General features: G+C 42.0%; 2 protein-coding genes across 2 annotated transcripts in view; one reads left to right on the top strand and one right to left on the bottom strand.

Moving 5' to 3' along the window:
• The window catches only part of LOC140948989 (tolloid-like protein 2), a 53357-nt gene extending 39468 nt beyond the window's left edge, over positions 1–13889 (top strand). The window contains exons 4-8 of the mRNA XM_073398243.1: positions 3020–3403; positions 4430–5176; positions 5656–6036; positions 10254–10625; positions 13248–13889. Coding sequence (XP_073254344.1) covers positions 3020–3403; positions 4430–5176; positions 5656–6036; positions 10254–10625; positions 13248–13432 — 2069 coding nt within the window. The 3' untranslated portion in view covers positions 13433–13889. The remainder of the gene's footprint in view (positions 1–3019; positions 3404–4429; positions 5177–5655; positions 6037–10253; positions 10626–13247) is intronic.
• A 2869-nt stretch (positions 13890–16758) lies between these two features.
• LOC140948988 (integrase/recombinase xerD homolog) lies at positions 16759–17652 on the bottom strand. The gene has a single exon (XM_073398242.1). It carries the CDS (start codon positions 17650–17652, stop codon positions 16759–16761), a length of 894 nt encoding a protein of 297 aa, XP_073254343.1.
• Between the last annotated feature and the right edge of the window lie 3124 nt (positions 17653–20776).

Genomic DNA, 20776 nt, shown 5'->3' with positions numbered 1-20776 from the left:
TGATGAGTTAACTATTGAGTACTCATCTCTTCATCCGGGTAAGATTACTGGTGGTAATTAATCCAAAATATTTTTGTTAAAACATAATAAATTTTTTGTTACCACATCAAAGAGAAAATTCTGAGCTTTCAGTTCTGCAAGAGCCTTAGTGGATTGAGTAGCTAGTGACCTAATCAGTTCTGATCACTATTAAACTTACATAGCAAGCATTTCTGTTTGAGCTATTGCATGAAAACAAAAAATGGGAGTAGGGGGGTGGGAGAGGAGTCAGAGAAGGTTATTTTTTATTCTTTTGCTCTTGTTCCAGCTTAAGTGCATTAACTCAAACAGAAACACCTGCTACACTGCAGCTTGTAAAGAAAGTCGTGTCCAATAGCCTGGGGCTATTGGATAATTTGCTATCAGGCTTGTGATTTTTGTTCTTAACTTGCCTGACGGGCAAGTGCTGTTTTTGGGGAAAATTCAAATTACAGCAGGATTGTAATAAATCCTGCTAATCAAAAAGGGTTTTGGGTCTAGTTAAAATGACTTGTGGGCTAGTAGATGCTAGCTAGAGCTTTCCTGAATGACAGGCTATAAAACTGACTTTTTTTGCACCCTGCACAGGCTACCAGATCACTAAAACGTTGATGAGATTATAATTTTAGCCATAAAAAATAAAGGAAAATAGCAAGGAGAGGGGTGCTTACTATTTACACAAACCACCCGCGTGGAAATTCTGTGCATAAACATAAAACTATAGAATTTGACGGGGTGGGAAGACGAACTGCGTCAAACTATATCCAAATCAGCTGAGCAATACAAAGACTCAGTAGAAAAATTACTTCATTACAAACCACAGCCCATATTTTTAGAAGCTTCCCAGGAACGGAATGGCGTGAACCATTTGACTTTCCAACTGAAATTTCCAGTTTTTCCAAGTAAATGGTAAGCCCCCTAGGACTCTTTTATGTAGGAAGAATTATGGCAAAGTGGTTCAAAGACAACATTGAGGACTGGTTTCAAGCGTTGCCATTGCTTTGTTCCCTTTAGGGCACGAAAAAAGTGCTGTCAGTTAGTCGGGCAGGACAAGTAGATATTCTGGATCAATTTTTAGGTTTCTGGGAAACTGCCCACCTACCCCTCCCCTAAGCTGACATTAACACTGACTTCTCACTTAGCGCAAAATGATGGCGTAGGGGAGGGGTAGGTGGGCAGTTTCCCAGAAACCTAAATTGATCCAATGTTGCTGAGCAACTGAAACGCTGAAAGCTTTACATGTACTTACCCGATGGGCAAGGGTCCAGCGAGTTATCCACTAACAAAATCATTTTAAGCCCCAATATCGACATCTAAATTCTCCATACTGATCTTCGTACATTTATTTAAAGAATTAGTTGAGAGACTTAGTGATCATTTTATGAACTCTCATAACCGTTTCTCTTGGCAACAATTTTTTTTTAAATCACTATTTATCCAGGGGCATCCAATTTAGCAGAGCTAGTTAAATGGAGCCCTGACGCAACACATCGATCCTGGACATAAGTGTCTACCGCAGGCATTACTGTTTAAAATGGCGCTTTAACTTGATTTTAAATTCATTGAGGGTCTCTACTTGTCTAATTATTCTCGGCAGGGTGTTGTAGGTCCGAGCACCGTTTACTCTGAAGCTACCTTGGTATTTAGTAGTTTTTGCGAAGGGGGGACGCAGCAAATCACGGCTTTTGGTGTTATAGCCATGGAAAAAGTGCGCGTGCCTAAACTCTGTAAGTAAGTACGAAGGCGCTATTCCGTGAAGACACTTAGGGACTAAGACGCATTTGACGTAATTTCTGCGTGCTTGTAGGCTGGGCCAGCCAAGTGTTGATTTTAACTCCTCAGCCCCGATAGATCGACCTTCAATAATACATGCGGCACGTCTGTTTAGCTTATCTAGATAGGCTTTGCTCCCTACCCCACAACTGTCCCAGACAGGCGAACAGTAATTGAACAATGGCAAGACTAAAGTATTGTAGAGCATTTGCCAAGTTGGCTTGGGAAGAACCTTACGCGCTCGACGCAGAATACTTAGTCTAGACGAGATCTTTTTACCGATTTACCGATATAGGGACGTTGTTAGGAGAAAATTGTTGTTGATCACTATTGGGATTTAAAGGGTTAACTAAGACGAGCAAGAAGTGGTGCCGGGCAGGCAGAATAGAATGTGAGAGCCTCTTGCCCAAAGGACATATTCTCAAGTTTTTCCCAAACACTGCCCTTACTCTGCTTACTCTATTATTTTTCTCTTTGGTCAGGTGTTACCAGTTTACTAGTATGGGTACAAATTGAATAAAACAATGCTTTGCAGCGCGCCTTTATACTCAGCTTAGTGGGCAAGAGATCTGGGTACGAGTGCATTCATTGACAACGCGGATGTAACTTACAAATGGCACGCAATAGAGAGGAGAAGTGTGACGTTACGTTACCATGGTAGCACTATTTCTGGATGACAACAAAACCACGACGGCGACGGCAAGGAGAACGGCAAAAAATAATATGTTTATGTTAACAAACAACAACTTTGCAAGGGCATCAGGCTATTTTGTACATTTCTTTGTCGTCGTTGCACCACTACGACACGAAACTTCCTAATTTCACGAGCCCCCGCTTTATGGAGTAGGTGAACACAACACAAAAATTGTCCTTTTCTTTTTCTAACCTTAGATAACGATAGATACGGTCCTAAAGAAAATTTCGCCAAGATTTGCCAAAATAAATGAAATTGAATAAGATCGGTGAAGTTTGAAATAGTGCAAATAGACTTTTAGGTGACTTTATCGGTTTGCTGTCATCCAAAAATTTTGCTACCATGGCAACGTGACGTAACTATTTCTCTCAAAAAGTAGATGTGTCGCGACCTCTTCTCGTAACCGACCACCTCGCCAGTCTCCCTTGCAGGAGTTTTTGTCTCGTCACCGCAACGCTCCAAGAGCCTTAAAGCGATCACTAAACTATTTTGGGTGGTCGCTTACGGGAGATTCTACTGTTTATCTCTTTGCAGTTCGCTCTTGTTCCTCTGGAAACTCTTATGAAGAAAACATGGGTATTTTACTCAAAGATTCCTCTGGTACCATCACTACCCCAGGATTTCCCCAGGGCTATGACTATAGCCTGATCAGAGAATGTTCATGGACGATTCTTGCACCTGCGGGAAATGTGGTGCGAGTTGATTTTATCTCCTTTAGCTTGGCCTACAGTGATTATGTTACAATTGCGGATGCTCTTCCTGGGTGGAATTTAGCTCAGTCGATCAGACGTTCAGGTCATAAAGCTTCGTTTACAGTTTTCTCCATGGGTAACGAACTGAGCATCAACGTCTTTGGTCTTTATAGTTTTGGTACAGGTGGCCCAGGGTTTGTTGCAAATTTTACATCAGTTCCTACAGGTAAGAATACTCGTGAATTAGTTTGTGTTTGTGTGTGTGTGGAAAGGGATGCTCTCTTTATGCAAGAGATCGTGAAGCTTTACCCAGTCACTAATAAGGGGAGAATGGCATTGCTGGGATCACTTTAAGGGTGAGCCGGGATGCAAGGTTTTATTGAATTTTTCTTCAAACTAAGGGTGCGTTTCTTTGGGAGATCTAACTCGAAATCCAGATAGTTCAATCCAGGAACGGATTGCGGTTTCTTTTCTGGAATTAAAAAAGATTTTAGGTCTAAAGAATCAGCATTCCGAGCGGATTCAAATCTAAACCAGATTTTTGCGATTCGTGATCTGTGCGTGATTTTGGGCGCGGATCCCAAAGAAGAACACCTAGTAAACTGTTCGATGCAATAATTGATGCTGGACTTTAGGTTTCTCATGCTTGCAGCCGGCTAAAAAACCGGCGAATGGGAGGTTTGAGCTGTCTTCTTTTTGGGAAAAAAGGGTAAGTGAGAGCGAAAGCCTGAAATTGTCACTTATGTCCAGAAATGCACGCAGTGGCAAAAACGGCGAAAAATCGCTAGAGGGCTGGCGATTCAAGTTACCAAGCCACCTACTTTTAAAACATAGCTGTCTACTTTAACACTTAATGAGAACCCTGTGACTTTTAATTTCTTTCACATCTGTAATCCGAGGAAAATTTAATAAAAAATTTAATCCTGTATTGGATTCTTAAAATATTTACTCAATGAACATCATATATCATTGTGAGAGTTACTGCTGCATTGTGAGGCAGGTCTAGACAATTGCTTTTGATACATCTAGCTCCCGCTTGGCATGGCGGCACTTTACCGGCTATCTGAGCTAACCAGGCAAAAGTCTAGTTCTTCCTTCTCTTTCTCTTTGTCAGAAATGCTACGCTTTCTCAAAAGCTTAGAGTTGCTTGACACAGAGTGGGCATGAGTTGGAACAACCAGAAATTGCTAACTGAAGTTAATGAAACGTGCTTTAAAAATTGCAAAAACATGTTTGGATTTTTTATGTACAGTTATATCAGGAACTTGCGACCCAAAACAAAACAGCATTGTCCAAGTGGATGGTGACGGACTGACTTTCTCGACCCCTGGCTTCCCCTCATTTCCAGGAAATGGAACCTGCACTTGGAATATCACAGTACCAATCGGGCGGTTTATCAAGCTAACATTTTGGAGAAAATATGAAGATTGTAAAGAAAACTTTGTAAACGTTTTTGATGCGACAAATTCTACACGCATATCACTTGGAAAATTCTGCAGCTTATTCGAGGAAGTTGTGTTCTCCAAGGGGAACAGTTTGCTTGTTGAGTATAATTCCTTGCGCAGGGCCTCTTACAATGGATTCTTAGCTACGTATGAAACTATCAGGGAGCGACCTGCAAACTATTCTTGTTCAAGAGATCTAGATGAAAGTTTGCTGGAAGACGATCAGGGAGAATTTGCCAGCTTTTCATATCCTGTCCATTACCCTAATAACGCCAAGTGTTCCTGGCATATTTATCGTCCGGCTGGATTTATCATACAGTTAACATTTCATTCATTTAATTTACAACAATCGGAGAACTGTGAAGCTGACTTTGTAGAAATTAGGCAGAGCAAAGACATAACTGTAAGGCGTTGGGAGTTAATTGCCAGATTCTGCGGTTCTTCCCTTCCTCCGGTTATTGTGTCCAACCAGTCAAATGTGTTTGTGAATTTTGTCACTGACATGTTTAAAATGTACCCAGGATTCCATGCAAGCTACAAGGTCCTCGCTAACCGTAAGTATTTCAGGGTATTACGCTGTAGAAAGATGAACTAAATGAGGTAAAATAAAATAAACGACTAAAAGTAATAACCTCTTAACACAAAGGCTAGTGAGGCTGAACTAATAAAGAGAATTTAGAATGTCTAAAGGAGTTTTGGTGTACTGTCAACTCTGATAATGTCACATTATTCGTAGCACAAGTCGTAAACACAAAGAACGTTTCGCGTGTTTTGTTAGCCAATTTTATCGGGAACGAAATTTGTCATTAAAAAAATTGCGCTAGTTTTCGTCGGTACACGAAAAAACGAGCAAATGAAAATTTTCGCGTTAAACTTGTATGTGTAGACACAGCATGTGTACAATCGCCCCAACCCTCAGAAAGATTCGGAGCGGGTGTATGAAGGGGGAGGGGGGGGGGGTGGTGGCGGCTTTGAATGTACAAAAGCTAGTGTGAACAAAGGTTAATAATTTGTACTGTCATTCAATTTTCAGCGGCCATGGGAGCGTGCAAAAATCCAGGTCAAAACAACATCATACCCCTGACAAGTTCATCAGGAAGCCTCTTCTCGCCGCTCTACCCACAGGACTACCCGACTAAGATCATGTGTACTTGGGTGATAACAGTACCCGAGGGATACCTTGTGAGATTGAGAATCAAGGCATTTCGCCTGGGTTACAGTTGTGGCAGTTCCTCTCTCCAGATCTTTGATGGTAAAAGTTCATCAGGCAACTTATTGAAGAAGTTTTGTGGGAAAGACTATAACTTAAATGTTTTCTCCAGTGGTCGTCACCTTTTGGTTCAATATGATTCTCGCCAGGAGTATTTGGTTGGCGACGTTTTTTTCGATGCTGTGTTTGAGGCTGTAGATCGCGGTAAGGTTTAAAGAGTGTAGAATGCTAGCGGTTACTCAGTTTTGTTGTACGGGCCAGCAAATCAAGCGAGCAAACGTCGTAAGAAAGGGGAAAAAGAAAAGAATTCTAACCAATTGGAAACTAGAGAGGAAGCAGGAGTATAGAGGGTTGCTTTTCCCCTTTCCCCTACCCAGCTCTTCTTTCGGTTCGTTCAGTTTCTCTCGCCATTCATTTGGCATTCTCAAACTTATTAATTATTCATGCAGTCAAAAGTCAATAAATGACGACCATTTGGCTCAGGTGTATGAATCTTGATACCTAATGAAAAACCAGATAAAACGCCACCAGCAGCTTTTCATCAGAGATGAAACTTTTTTTTTTCATCAGAGATGAAACACCTGCATTTGCATTTGCATGTCAAAAACTCGGGCTTCGTGCTTCATCACCCGAGATGAAGCACTCGCCTAGTTTTTTTACATATTACTTCACGACTACGTGCCTGAAAAGGGACTGCTAGCAGTCTAAGGCTGGCTATAAGCTTCTGTTATGTAGATACGTCTTGGTCCCGATAATTAACTTAAAACTTGTAAAATGAAAGTAACTGAGCAAACAGGATTATTTCCCTAAAGCCATGAGCTCGGCACAATCCGAGCTCCTCTTAAGGTCACAGTTTGACCCTACGTGGGCAAAAGCGGTCACTGATTCGAATGCCATTTTAAGCCAAAACGGTCATAGGTTTGACCCACATTTGTTTCCAACCTGTTGGGCCCAAAACAATCACGGTTTTCGCTCGTTCCATTTTGATGCGCCAAGCCTACTTCCCTGCATGATATTAAGGAGCTTAAAGCAACGATGACCGCGACGGCAACGAGAACGGCAAAAATGTGATAGGTTATATTTGCAAAACAACAACTTTGCATGTTGCATGTGCATCACACTTTTTTTGTACATTTCTTAGCCTAATTTCACGTTTTGTCGAGGATGGGAACACAAGAGAAACAACTTTCTTTTTCTTTTCTTGAACTTTGAAACAGTCCTCTAGAATCAACTCCAAAACACTTTGCCAACTTTTGGAGAATTAAACGAGATGCTTGGAATAAGCGCGATAAGTAATGGTAACAGGACTGAGTGGAGTCCAATTCGGTCTGTAATCATACGAGTGATTAACAAAATCGGACGACCGCGTAGCGGGAGTCCGATTTGTTTAATCACGAGTATGATTACAGACCGAATTGGACGACACGAAGTTCTGTTACCAATTAATCATAACTTTAACAAAATTTGTGATATATAGGGCTCTTTTTAAATCAAAACACAAGAAATTCCAAGATTTTTTCGCTAGCAATGAAAAAAAAAAGCCATTTAAGCGCGCGCGTGATGGCGCGTACTGTCCAATTACTTAGGCATGACGCGTACTGTCCTATTAAACTGTCCTATTAAGGCTGAAATCAGGGCAGTTGAGAGCAAATCAGATTTGAGAATTTTGTTATAGTTATGATTAAGTTTGAAGTAGCGCGAATTCACTTTTTAAGTGACGTTTTCGTAGCCGTCGCCGTCGTTGTTGTTAAAGTTTCCTCTTCTTGACTTGAACACATACCTTCTTATATTGTACATCTGAATCCACGAGTGGGCAAGGTGAAGTGAATACTTCGTTTTGATTGACTTACCGAGCGGGCAAGCTCGGCTCATCCTGCCCGCTTGGGATTTCCCACGTTGGTTCCTCAATAAAAACATAGGCACGTTAAACGTGCATGAGCTATTTTGACTGCTTTAATGCTTCGGTGTAACCTTACCAAGAGTGATGAATCTACCTCTTTCATCCTAAATGTAGATTGGGTTTTCATGCGAAATTGCGTATTGTGGTACATAAATGAAAACGCGAAACGCTCAGCTGAGTCGATCCTCAAGCTATATATTCACTTTCCTCTGTCTTTCCCTGTTACATCATGCAAGTTAAACAAATCGTTAAAGTGAAATAAATTTCTACTCACCAAACGTTGATTAGAAGGAAAACTCTAAGGTTTCCTCGGAGTTTCTTAAGCCAAAATGTGACTCATCGAATACTGAATAGTTACGAAATACCAGGATTTTTATCATTGTGGTAGATGGTTGCATCATCATAATTCACGAGGTTTTCAGGTGCGATTCTACTCAGTGAATAGTCTTTAACTCCGACAACTTATTTCTTCATGTTTTAAAAGCTATTGCTTCTTAAAAGACAAGAGCCTATTTTAAGGCATTGGTTACAAAACGAAACAGGTCTTCATACGTCCAAGTTACTATTTATCATTGTGAAAAGCCAATCTGCATGAGATGTACAGTCACACAGCTGGCACGTGAAAGTGTTGGACTTTGCCCCCTTTCGTTGTTCGTACGTGAGGGAATTCGAGTTATCATTCAGTAATCTAGTAAACAGAATTATAAAAATAACTCACGCACACAATTTGCACGTGAAGATGTTGGTCTTTGGCCCTTTTACAATTCGTACGTAAAAAAGGGCAAATTGTTTACTACAAAATTTTCTCAAACGATTTTAAGAAATCACCTCGGCTTCATTATAACATCTGGAATTAAATTATGTTTCATGCAACGTCAAGGTTGATAACCTAACATTTATTAACATTTGTGAAACAGTCTTTAACTCCGACAACTTATTTCGTCATGTTTTAAAAGCCATTGCTTCTTAAAAGACAAGAGCCTTTTTTAAGGCATTGGTTACTAAACAAAACAGGTCTTCATACGTCCAAGTTACTATTATTATTGTGAAAAGCCAATCTGCATGAGATGTACAGTCACACAGCTGGCACGTGAAAGTCTTGGACTTTGCCCCCTTTCGTGGTTCGTACGTGAGGGAATTCGAGTTATCACATAGTAATCTAGTAAACAGAATTATAAAAATAACTCATGAACGCAATTTGCATGTGAAGATGTTGATCTTTGGCCTTTTCACAATTCGTACGTAAAAAAGAGGCAAATTGTTTTACTACAAAATTTTCTCAAACGATTTTAAGAAATCACCTCGGCTTTATTACAACATCTGCAATTAAATTATGTTTCATGCAACGTCAAGATTGATATCCTAACATTTATTAACTTCCAAAAAAATTATCAAACTGCTGAAATATATTTCTGCTTATATCATGTTGCTCCACTCAATATAACAGTATCTACTTATTGTGTCAACTAGCTTCTTCCAATTTTATTCCCTAACGCTACTGTTTCTACTTAAGTTACGCATCTTTACTAAATAGAACGAAAAAGATCGGTTGAACTTTGTAAGCGAGAGAATAATATTGTTAAAGCTTGTTTACAGGATTAACAATACTCGATACAGCTTTCAAAAAAATAAGCTGCCTTTTAAACTTCTAAAACTACATTTTATTGGGCGCATACTTTCGAATTAAAGTCTATATCTAAATATCAATTATTGCTTCATTGGAAGAGATTTGAAATTATATGATCTTTTATACTCTACCCAGTTGTAGCAGGTGAAACAGAACTCATACTGTCGTGCGTTGTACCGATAGCCGAATTAGGTCAGAAATGCATGCCTCGAAGCAGCATCCACACTTAAATATGAACCCTTAAACAGCTGCATCACTGTTCACAGCGTTTGAATCATGAAGATATTTTATGTACCCGTAATAAAAGACGAAAAAATTGTGAAGGGTCAAGATGGCGGTCTCAAAGTGCCCTTGTTCGACCTTTACCAATTCCATGTTTAAAGAGATGCCAAGATCTCATTGGTTCCTAAGCATCAACTCATAGTACCTTCAACCTTATTGGCTCTTGCAACAAACATCCCAACATACAAAGATACAAAGCCACAAAGATACATACGCTCACCCCACTGACATATGAGCTATTTTTTCAAAATAGCTCAAAAATTCTTTACTTACCGGGCTTGTTCTATCCTGAGTACCAGAGGTTTTCTGCTTGTCTGAGGTGAAATGCTTTGGCGTCTGCGCAAGCGGAACCATGAGAGGCAAAGCCTGGGTCACTCTTAAGACTTGACCAAACCCCCAAAATCGTGCAGGAAAAGTCTCTGAAACCCAAGGTTAGCTAGTTCGTTCAAGGTTGTTGGTTATTGGCCTCGTTCTTCTTTATTGCATTTTATATAGCTCGACCTCTCGGTGCGTAAACTTGGCCAATATCCAGTCATCTTGGTCAATAACGAATGTTCGTTGGGGAGGAACGCGACACGAAGCCCTAATACCATTTTATTTTTTAAATTTTAGTACCAGCTTCTATTTCCTGTACTGAACGCTTCGACATTACCAAGTTAGAGACGAAAACTGGGGAACTTGCAAGCTACATCTATCCTCTACCTTACGATGACGATGTCAAGTGCATCTGGCTCATCATTGTGGATTCTAATTACGAAATAAGGCTGTCCTTTGATTACTTCAATCTGTCTCGATCCAGTGACTGTTCTGATGATTATGTGGAAGTCCGTGATGGTCAGTTTGATACGAGTGAACTAGTTGGAAAGTTTTGTGGAGCGGATATACCTGAACCAATAACATCAGATTCCTCGGCTATGCGTTTGACATTCAAATCCAGTGGAAAGACAAAGTATCCTGGATTTAAAGCCAGCTACAAGACGAAAAGTAAGTTTGTAATGGTGAAAGTAACTTTTGGTTTTCTAGCCTCTTCTTTTTTATTGAACAGCAACCTACCCGACGGGTGTGTACAAAAATGGGACAAAATTTTAAATTGTAATTTGTTTACCCGCGGCGCGGTTAAGAGTTCATGAGAACTCTTTGAAACGTGTCCGTGCGTTCCAGATCGAATTGGAAATTGGAAGTGCTGGTTTTTATGGAGAGGGGAAAACCGGGCTATCCGGACAAAAACCTCTCGGCGCAAGGGAGAGAACCAACAACAAACTTAACCCACATAAGGCTTCGACGCCGGGATTTGAACCCGGGCCACATTGGTGGGAGGCGAGTGCTCTCACCACTACGCCACCTTTGCTTTCCTACATAGGACACATAGGTCTCATGCCAAGTACCCTCCCCACCAAATCCATGAAAGGTAGACACCAAGGCGAGTTACCAGTAGCAGAGAGTCGTAGTTCCTTTACTTCGCGCAAGATTGGGTCTACCCGTAACCTTTTCGAGGCTCGGTTGCAGTGGAACCTCTGTTCAGGGAACACCCTCGGGACTCAGGCAAGTGTCCCCTCATTTGAGGTGTCGCCTGAGTAGAGGTTGGTTTATGTTTGTTAATAATTATCCAGACAAAGAAAATATGCTGCATTCATTATTTAATGCAGCAAGATAATGAGTGAAAAATCGCGATTAACTTCGCCCTGCAATATGGTGTGTTGAGTTCCCACAAGTGCAGAACACAAATTTAGGTGAGATAGCTCATGCTGTGAAAGCTGTCATCGTAATTGTGAGAAGTGTACACGTAAACTTATCTACCCACTTTTCCCCTGAATAGTGGAGTTTCCATTCGTTTAAAAAGTTAGAGGTCCTTAGGACCCCCAGTCCCAGGAAATTGAAGGTCCTTTTCGCTTTAAAGGGTCCCAAGACCTATTTTGTGTGTATGTGTGATTACAAGAGTTAGAGGGGGTAATTTGCGGTCTACAATTTCTTCCTTTGCCACAAACAGAGCTGTTCTTACTAAAGACTTTAAAAGCCGTACCTGATTTTTCTTTCACATGAACTTTTCGTGAGATCTTCTTTGTTGATTTGCACAGCTGTGGGATGTTAATTTCCCAACTGATGGCGATCTAAGGCTGATCGCTGAAAATTAGTTGCACCATGTGCAGAGGATTGGGATGGTTTTCCGAGACATCCGTTTGCATCTACACATGTTTTGCATTTCATCTGGTCATCGGTGGAAATATACATTAACCATGAAAATTCTTCAAGCCATTTGGACTTGAAGACACCCTTTTTGGGTAAGGAAAACTGCTGAGGATCTACATCATTTTTTTTTCTCTGCCCGGTAGACAAAGATTGTGTTGGGTGGACATATTCCCCAATTAGACAAAATGGCCAGTTGATGAAACACGTAAGGATTTCCAAGATTGTTGCAAAGATGTCCTTGTGTGTGTCTGAAACTCTTGCGCTCAAAGAAGCGTGCGTCCTTTTCAATATTTGATTGCAAAATACGCACACGTGTGCGTTAATGGGAACCCTGCTGAATGGAAGTAAAACCTGGGCTTTGGGACCCACAAAAGTGTCCCTTTCCCCTAAATAGAGGTGTCCTTTCAATAGAGGTAACAGTTACAAAGATTATGTGAACATTTTTCCGGCACCAAATTTGTGTGTCCCTTGAATGGAGATGTCCCTTGAATAGAGGTGTCCCAATGGAGAGGTTCCACTGTAGTCGGGACAAGCAGAACCGGAAAAGCGAGCGTAAGAGAAAAAAATCCTTCAGGCACTGGGAGAGAAAGGGCTCCTCTCCCCAGTCCACATCTGAGTTCCTCGCCTTTTTCTTTTACCTCGTGCGATTCCTCGTGCTTGCTTTTCGCATCGTTCCTTCTGACAGGAACAGACAACAGGCTGTAGCAGGAGCCGATGTACAATTGGCTCCTGAGGGATGTCAAGCTGTTGTGGGAAGGGGGTATCTACTGTTTGCAAAAGGTAAAGTAAAGTGACAAGATTTGACCCGATTCTCTCAAAATGTCCTTTTGAACCCATAGATTTCGATAGCGCACTGTTATGTCACAGAATAATATTAGCAGCATCTCAACAAAATTTGCTAGAATTTTGTTTTTTTTTTTGGCATAAGATAAGAGCGATCTTTCGTTAAAAAATCTCGTTGTGCTGGTAACAGATAATGTAAACTGTTTTGATAGTATCGCTCAATATATAGAGGATATTACACGGTGGCGAGAAGATATGAATTTTATGTTCGAGTGGCAAGAACAATATCTCACGAGTGAGCGAAGCGAACGAGTGAGATATTGTTCTTGCCACGAGAACATAAAATTCATATCTTCGAGCCAACGTGTAATGTTCTTTTTATTATATGGAGAAACCAATTCAACAAAAGCAAAAGGCGGGAATCGTGACGTCATTGAACGATACGACACTCACATAGGTGACATACGGAAAATACGCCACTAGTAAAACACCTCCCAGTAAAACACTCTCCTCCATATAATAAAGCTTGATATAACACCCACTGAAATAGTGTGCACTTCAGATAGCCTAACGTAGCTTTGTATATTTTCATCCGGCACCTTTTATTAAGGTACGGTTTCCCTTATTTCTGTTTAGTGTCCACAGGAGCCATTTTGAAAATTGTCGGATATTGTGTTGGTGGACTTGCTTTAACAATTGCTTTGATTGGAGGCTGTTTTAAGTGTTACCTTATGCATAAAGCAAGAAAAGCTGTTTCGGAAGAACTGCCAGACAACAGAGATGAGGATTCCCCACTACAAGAGCAAGCTACTAAACTCTAGGTTAGCTTACATTAACACTGGACCTCTCACATCTGAGTGTTAAGATGATAATAGATTAGAGAGCTTTAGATTTGAGGACCAGGACGACTACGAGTATAAGATTTAACTTAAAGTTTTTTCGCGTATTGTCGAAAAATATTCAACCCGGGGAGCTTCATTGTACTATTTTTCACCTGAAGAGTTAGTGCGGTTATTTATATTGAAGACGTTTTAACACAAAAACTTGTTCCCACTACAACGACACTCTCGCTAAAACTCGTAGTAGAATAACGACGGCTATCACATTATCCTGCCCAAATTACGTCGGCTCACGCAAGAGCACTACTTAGTACTGAGAAAATCTCGTCCTCCTCCTAGTCCTCGTCTCAGAATCTAAAGCACTCTATTATTAAAAGTCCTTCGAGCCTTTCTGTACCAGTCATTATTAAATACTCGGTCAGTCGCTGCGAGATGTCAAACCGGGATTTTTTGCGAGAGGATAGAGGAATGTGGGTCAGTCAGAGATGCCTATTTCCCTTTCGTAAACGGATGCTCATTTCCATTCGTGAAAGCCACCATTGGTAACCAGGCCTACAGTCGTGACGTAATATATACCCTGGATTAAGTTACAATAAGGCAAATAATACATTTTTAAATATTCTTAGAAAGATCGACGTTGAAGCCCATGTTAAACTCACGTTAAAAGTTATGGAAAGGGCTTTTGCTTCCCGGACTCAAAATTTTCCACGTCTACACGTATCCGGGTTCTTTCTTGGTACCCAGGACTCCTCTGGGAATATTGGCAACAGAACGTGCGTCGTAAAGCGCGCAAAATTAATATCCTCTGCCTTGAGAGAACCTGGGAACGAGGTTCCTGTCTTGAAAACAAAATAGGGACCTTAAGATCCAGGACGGGAGAGAGGACGACGGCGCGCCAAAGGACGGTAAGGACTGGGCCTAGGTCCCCGTCTCACGCGATGGATAAATAGCTCAAGATTGTTGCCGACAAGGACGGCATTTTGCTTCCAGAATATTTTGGCCATTTTAGTTTATTCTACAGCATGTTAAACATTTCATATCGTGGATTAGGAAGCGTTTTTTTCTTACATCTTGGGTATTGGGGGCTTCAAAACATGACGTAAGTTTTAAGCTTATATGGCAGCTTAATTCGTCATGTAGCTGATGTCGTAGTAAAAAATTTTTCTTTTCCTCTAACTCTGTTGCTTGATTTGTTCAGCTTGTTATCTTATGTTTTGTGTGTAAAAATACGCGTTAAAATGAGTTTTAAGCATGCAAGAGATGCTTTGATTCTATGTCATGACAACGGAGTGATAGGCGACGAGGAATTTTGCTTGCTATTCGATGCAAATCGATCGAAAAATCCCGAATTTCCGTACGAAGAGTATGGAAAATTTGATCTTGAAGATATGGAGGACGATGAATGTAAAGCGGAATTTCGCTTCCATAAAGAAGACATCCCGGTGCTGGCAGAAGTCCTTGGTTTACCCGAAACTTTCACCTGCAGCCAGGGATCCGTGACTAATGGCATTGAAGGGCTATGCATTATGCTGAAAAGATTTAGCTACCCCTGCAGGTACTCAGATTTAATTCCCCGTTTTGGTCACGCTGTTCCTGTGATGAGCATGATCTGTAACACAGTAGTTGACTTCGTTTACAACCTCCATGGCCAGAGAATAACCGAGTACAATCACAACCTTCTTGATTCGGCTAGCCTTCAAGTCTATGCAGATGCAGTTTTTGCAAAAGGTGCCGCCCTGGATAATTGTTTTGGTTTTGTGGATGGCACGGTCAGGCCCATTTGTCGCCCTGGGGAAATGCAAAGAGCTGTATACAATGGACACAAACTTGTACATGGACTAAAATTTCAGTCAGTTGCTCTACCAAATGGACTCATCGCAAATCTTTTTGGACCTGTAGGTTAGTGCATTATTCATTTCGGCTAATACCAAGGCAATGGGAAGGTATAAACATGAGGCATATGATTTCTTTAAATCCCTTGGCCACTTGTAGTGTTGGCTTTTTTCTTCAGACTGAACTCAAATGATTCTATTCATGTGACCTCTGTCACGAATTGTCAGAGTTCACATGCATTGCAGTACGTTATGACATAGACACATTTGTTTTGTAACTTACCGTACCTGTGAACAGATGTATATAGGGAGACAACATAAAACTTATATGTTAATTTATTAGTAGGTATTTCTACATAAATGAGTTGAGCCTCAAATAAGCACACATATCTATCAAGGTCACAAGGGTTTTGGCTTTACATAGTATTACTGTAACTGGTTTGAAGGAAGTATTAAATTTCAAGACTGTAAGCTCAACATCAACAATATTTCAAAACTCCACTATATCTCTTTTACAGAAGGGAGAAAACATGATGCATCAATGCTGGATGAGTCTGGTCTGTTGAATGAGCTCGAGAGGCATGCATTTTCACCAACTGGCCAGGCAATGTGTATTTATGGTGATCCAGCATATCCCCACCGTGTTCATCTGCAAAGACCATTTCAGTATGGAGTACTGACACATCAGATGCAAAGTTTCAATGAGTCCATGAGTAAAGTTCGTTCCTCAGTCGAGTGGATTTTTGGGGACATCATTAACTATTTTAAATTTTTAGATTTTAAGAAAGACTTGAAGCTGGATTTAAGCCCCATTGGGAAAATGTACATTGTCTGTGCCTTACTTAGGAATGCAGTTACTTGCCTTTATGGTAACACAACCTCTGAGTTTTTCCAGTTAGACCCTCCATCTCTGGAAGATTACTTTGCTTAAGTGTCATTCATACTTGAGGGCATAGCTGAATGTTTTTGGTTTGTAGGCTTGTTTTAACATTAACTCTCTACGAATGTAAATAGATAAAACTACAACAATCAAGTCTGGGGTAAACAGGGAAGGGCTCCGAAGTGAACCCTTCCATTTAATAACATTTGCCCAACTGAGACGGTCAAGATACAGCAAATGTACAAAACAGGAATACATGGAAAAACGTGAAAACAACAAAAAAAAAAAGAAAAAGGGGGGGGAAGGGAGGGCAGTGAAGTAACGGTCTGTTGAAGCACATGACGAAAGAACTGCGTAGAGCGCATGACAAAGAAATAAACTAGTGCCAGTCCTCCCCCCCCTTCGGCTAGAGTTAAATACAAATAAATGCAATTATTTTAGACTTAACTCTCTACGAATGTAAATAGATAAAACTACAACAATCAAGTCTGGGGTAAACAGGGAAGGGCTCCGAAGTGAACCCTTCCATTTAATAACATTTGCCCAAGGGAGGCACGACCTAACCCCAGACAAAAGTCTCCATAAGGGAAAAAAATCTAAACAAACGAAGCGAGACGCTTAACTGCTAGCATTCTGTCTTTAACTGGGATGTGGATATAAGACCTATAAGCATCTGACTGCCAGTCTCCTAAACGCTTAATCAGTTCTGCAGGGATTTGAGCTTGAAAAGCCAGAGTGGCCCCGCCCGAGCGAAGACTATGTCCACTAACTTGAGACGGGTCCAAGTTCGTCTTGGCTGCGACTAGTTTTAGAAGGCAGTCAAACTTTCCATAAGTCAGAGGAGTCAGGCCCCCCTCCGTGGATGCTGGAATGATAAAGGCTGGGCCCGATAAAGGTGCTGGTACCAAGCCAAAGGCATGTCTGAGAGCGGTGTAAGGGCAGAGTGGATGTGGAGCAATGCGAGGTAACGGAACAGTTAAAATGCGCTGACTAAATTGGATGGTCTTCGACCATCGATTGATAATGATGGCCCAGTCATTGAAGAAGAGGATATCTCCTCGACGCAGGTGTTTGGATGGGTCAAACTTTGTTGATCCTTTGCATAGCAAATTCGCCTTACGAAGGAGGCCAAAGAACGCTACGAGGCAAACTGCCCAGAAGGTTGCATGTAAAGGGCTGTCCAAATGTAAATGACTCTTGAAGGCTAATAGGATCTGGGGTGTAATCGGCTTCTTTTGGGACACTGTTAAACCTTTTACACGCTTGATTCCTCGAAGTGTAGATGCCAATTGAAAATTGTTTTTGGTTGGGTCAGACAGACCATGTTCAAGGTGTAGAATGCGAATCGCATTTAAATAGGCTGGGATGGAGGATGCTGAGAGTGACCTTGCTAGAAAAGCTGCATAGCGATTAAGGGTTAATGCTGCTGTTGGGAGAGGTTGGTAGCCGTAGTATACACAAAAGGAGAGGTATGAACGCATTTGACTCATGTAGGTGGACTTGGTAGTAGGTGCATATGATTGACGCCGGAAATTGGTGACTTCACGGTCAAGTTGCTGCTGATCCCTTGGATCTAAGGAGAGCAAGAGACAATGGCGACATGTGAGATTCGAAGTCATTTGATCTAGAGGATTTGGAGAGCCATGCTTGGAACGTTGGCCAGTAGTGCACATCATTAAGGCGTGAAATACTATCTGCTAGAGTGTTGGTTGCTCCTGGAATGTGCTTGACGAACAAACTGAAGTTGTAATACTCCTTAAGCCAAAACAGAGAACGAATCCAGTCCATGATCACCGGGCAACAGGTTGAGCCTTTGTTCAGAATGGCTGCAGCCACCTGACTGTCTGTTTTGACGACTACTCGATGACCTGACCAGAAAGGTGCCCAACGGTGTGCAGCTAAAACAATGGTAAATGTCTCCTTGTAATTGATATGGAGAGAGCATAGAGATGGGTAGTCCAAGGCCCAGTTGACGTACATCCAGTCTGGTGCCCATAGGCACCCCCCGCCAGACAGGGAGGCATCAGTAAGCACTGCTGTAGGAAGTTCAGGGATGGCTGAGGGGAACAAAGTTTTACAGTTGTGTGCAGGCAGGAGGCGGGTCCACCACATGAGGTCAGCTCTCGCATTTAGGTTAAGATAGACGCGATGGTGCGGACGTTTAACCGAGTTTGCCAAGGTGATAAGCCGTCTGAGAAATGTGCGGCCCCCTCGAACAACACGTGCTGCCCAATTAAGCTTGCCAAGGAGTCGTTGGAGGTGAAGCTTGGTACATTTGCTTTTATAGCTTGTTTCCTTGAGAAGGGATAACAACTCTGATACACGATCGTCTGAGAGGCGGAGTTCACACTGAACAGTGTCGATTTCAACTCCAAGAAAAATCAGGCACTGGGTAGGGTAGACAACTTTGCTCCAGTTGATAGTGAAGCCAAGAGACTCTAGTAAGTTTAACAGGGTGTCAAAAGCTACTTTGCACTGAAGTTGGGTTGGTTCGATGATAAGGAAGTCATCAAGATATGCCAGCACAGTATACCCTCTCCGGGCCATCATACGACAGATCCCTTGTGTGAGGCGGTGAAAAACCAGTGGTGAGGCCCTGGCTCCAAATGGTAGACGCTTATCATAGAGGTAGATGGGGTGTTTTGAGTCGTTGAAGCGCCACGACATTCCTGTAACTCGCCAGCTATCGGGGTGTGTTCCAACGCTTCTGTAGGCATGTTTTAAGTCGACTTTTGCCAACCAACAACCAGGTTGACAGAGATTTGCTGCATCATCAACGGTAACATACTTGTAGTGTTCTAAATCCATATATGAGTTAGCATTCATCGTTAAGGGTCGGCTACAATCCATGATCATTCGTAATTCATTGGAGTCCTTTTTTGGTACGGCTCCAAGGGCATTAATGATAATTGGCATGTCGGTCTTGACTGCGATAGCAAAGTGGTCTTCTCGGAGACCTTTGATTAATTGCGCTTCAATTTGATCTTTAGCTCCAGGTCGCAGAGCAGACTTATTGTTTTGTGTAAAAGCATGTGAAACCATTAAATCAGGCGAGAGGAGCTGAAATCCATTTTTAACACCATCCAAGATAAATTCCGAGTCCGGGTCATTGGTTAGCTCTGTTGCCCAGGTCTCAAAAACTAAGTCTGTGGAGACCTGGGCTGCTTGGGGCTGCTGCTTAAATTCTGAGGGCCCTGCATGAATGGGTAAACTTTCCCCACACTCTGCGGGAAGTGGTGTCCTTAAGACGGGATTAGTCCCTGCGTTTAACAATGTGGTCGAGACATCTCCTGCTAGTTCCGTAGTCAAAATACTATTTGGAGGGAGCTCTGCAGTTGAGTGTGGGTTCAGTATTGGGGGTCTTGAGCAGTAGCAGACTGGTGCTGCCATTGGGGGTGGGTTCCCAAGCACTGAGGTTTGATGCAAACATGATCATATTTACATGAAGAGGCAAAGCGGCACCCTTCACGCCGTTGGTAATCATAGCAAACTTGCTTTCCTGTTGCTGGGTTTAGGACTGGGCGGGACGTTTTGCGAGGAGATAGCCGCGGCGGTGTGGGAGTTGGATCTGGTCTGTGGAGTGTTTGGTGGGAGATGAACTGGCTGTCAGTACCCCATTTACAGTTTGTCGAAAACTGCATTCTGCGGTACAAATCATCATATTGCATCACTTTCGGTAAGGGGTAACACTTGGCTAGCTCAGATATCTTTGAACTGTACATAATGTAATGAAGGATGTCTTGGGTGGACGATAGAGACCCATCTGACATGAGAGTATGCATAATACGAAAGTTAGCCGCTGACCATTGTGGGAATGAGATTTTGTCAAGAGGCAGTTTCTTGTCTTGAGCGGTTTTTAATACAATTCTAGCATCACCAGAGGTTCCAAGCACGGTCTCCTTATCCTCCTGTAGTACTAAGGGAAGGCAGCTAATGAAATCAGGGATAAGTAGAGGACGTTTACCTCGCGAAGTAGAGGGCTCTAACAGCGGTTGTGCTGGCTCTTGTTCCTCTGCGGTTAAACCCAGTAAGATGGGGTCTCCTAAGGAATCCATGAGAGATTTAAGCTCGGATTGAACAACTGGGTCTTGCTGGAGACTTTTCAAGGTTGGTTTTGCGACAGAATGACTATCAGGTGTTGTTGTTGCGGTCGCCGTGGCCATCTTGGGCGCACTTGGTTGCTTGGACTCTCGCTGTAGCTTCAACAACTCGAGTTTGGTGCGTGTAAGATCCAGTTCAAGCTGTAAATTGCGGTTTCGAAGATCTTCGATCGCTGTTTCGTTTACAGTGGGTTGTTCTGTTTTAAAACTGGTTGGAGTAAGGTCTTTTATCAAAGACTCAACCTGACTCAGTTCGCGTTTGACTGCTTCGCTCATCTGTTGAGGTGTTGCCGATTCTGCCGCCAGGTCATCCGCGACGAAATCTTGTAGTTTTTTCGGAGGTTTTGTGCTCCTGCTGCTCTTTCTAGTCGCCATAGTGTAAACATCGACAACAATGCACCATAAGAAAACGATTCAGGAAAAATAAACGTGAGTTCAGTGAAGTAACGGTCTGTTGAAGCACATGACGAAAGAACTGCGTAGAGCGCATGACAAAGAAATAAACTAGTGCCAG

The sequence above is a fragment of the Porites lutea genome, chromosome 9 (genome assembly GCF_958299795.1).
Source record: "Porites lutea chromosome 9, jaPorLute2.1, whole genome shotgun sequence".
In the NCBI taxonomy this organism is placed as follows: domain Eukaryota; kingdom Metazoa; phylum Cnidaria; class Anthozoa; order Scleractinia; family Poritidae; genus Porites; species Porites lutea.
The sequence above is the reverse complement of the archived record's forward strand: the minus strand, read 5'-3'. Positions and strand labels throughout refer to the sequence as shown.

Bases quoted from the DNA above. Each gene is read 5' to 3' on its own strand.
- LOC140948988 (XM_073398242.1), bottom strand. From the start codon at position 17,652: ATGAGTCAAATGCGTTCATACCTCTCCTTTTGTGTATACTACGGCTAC.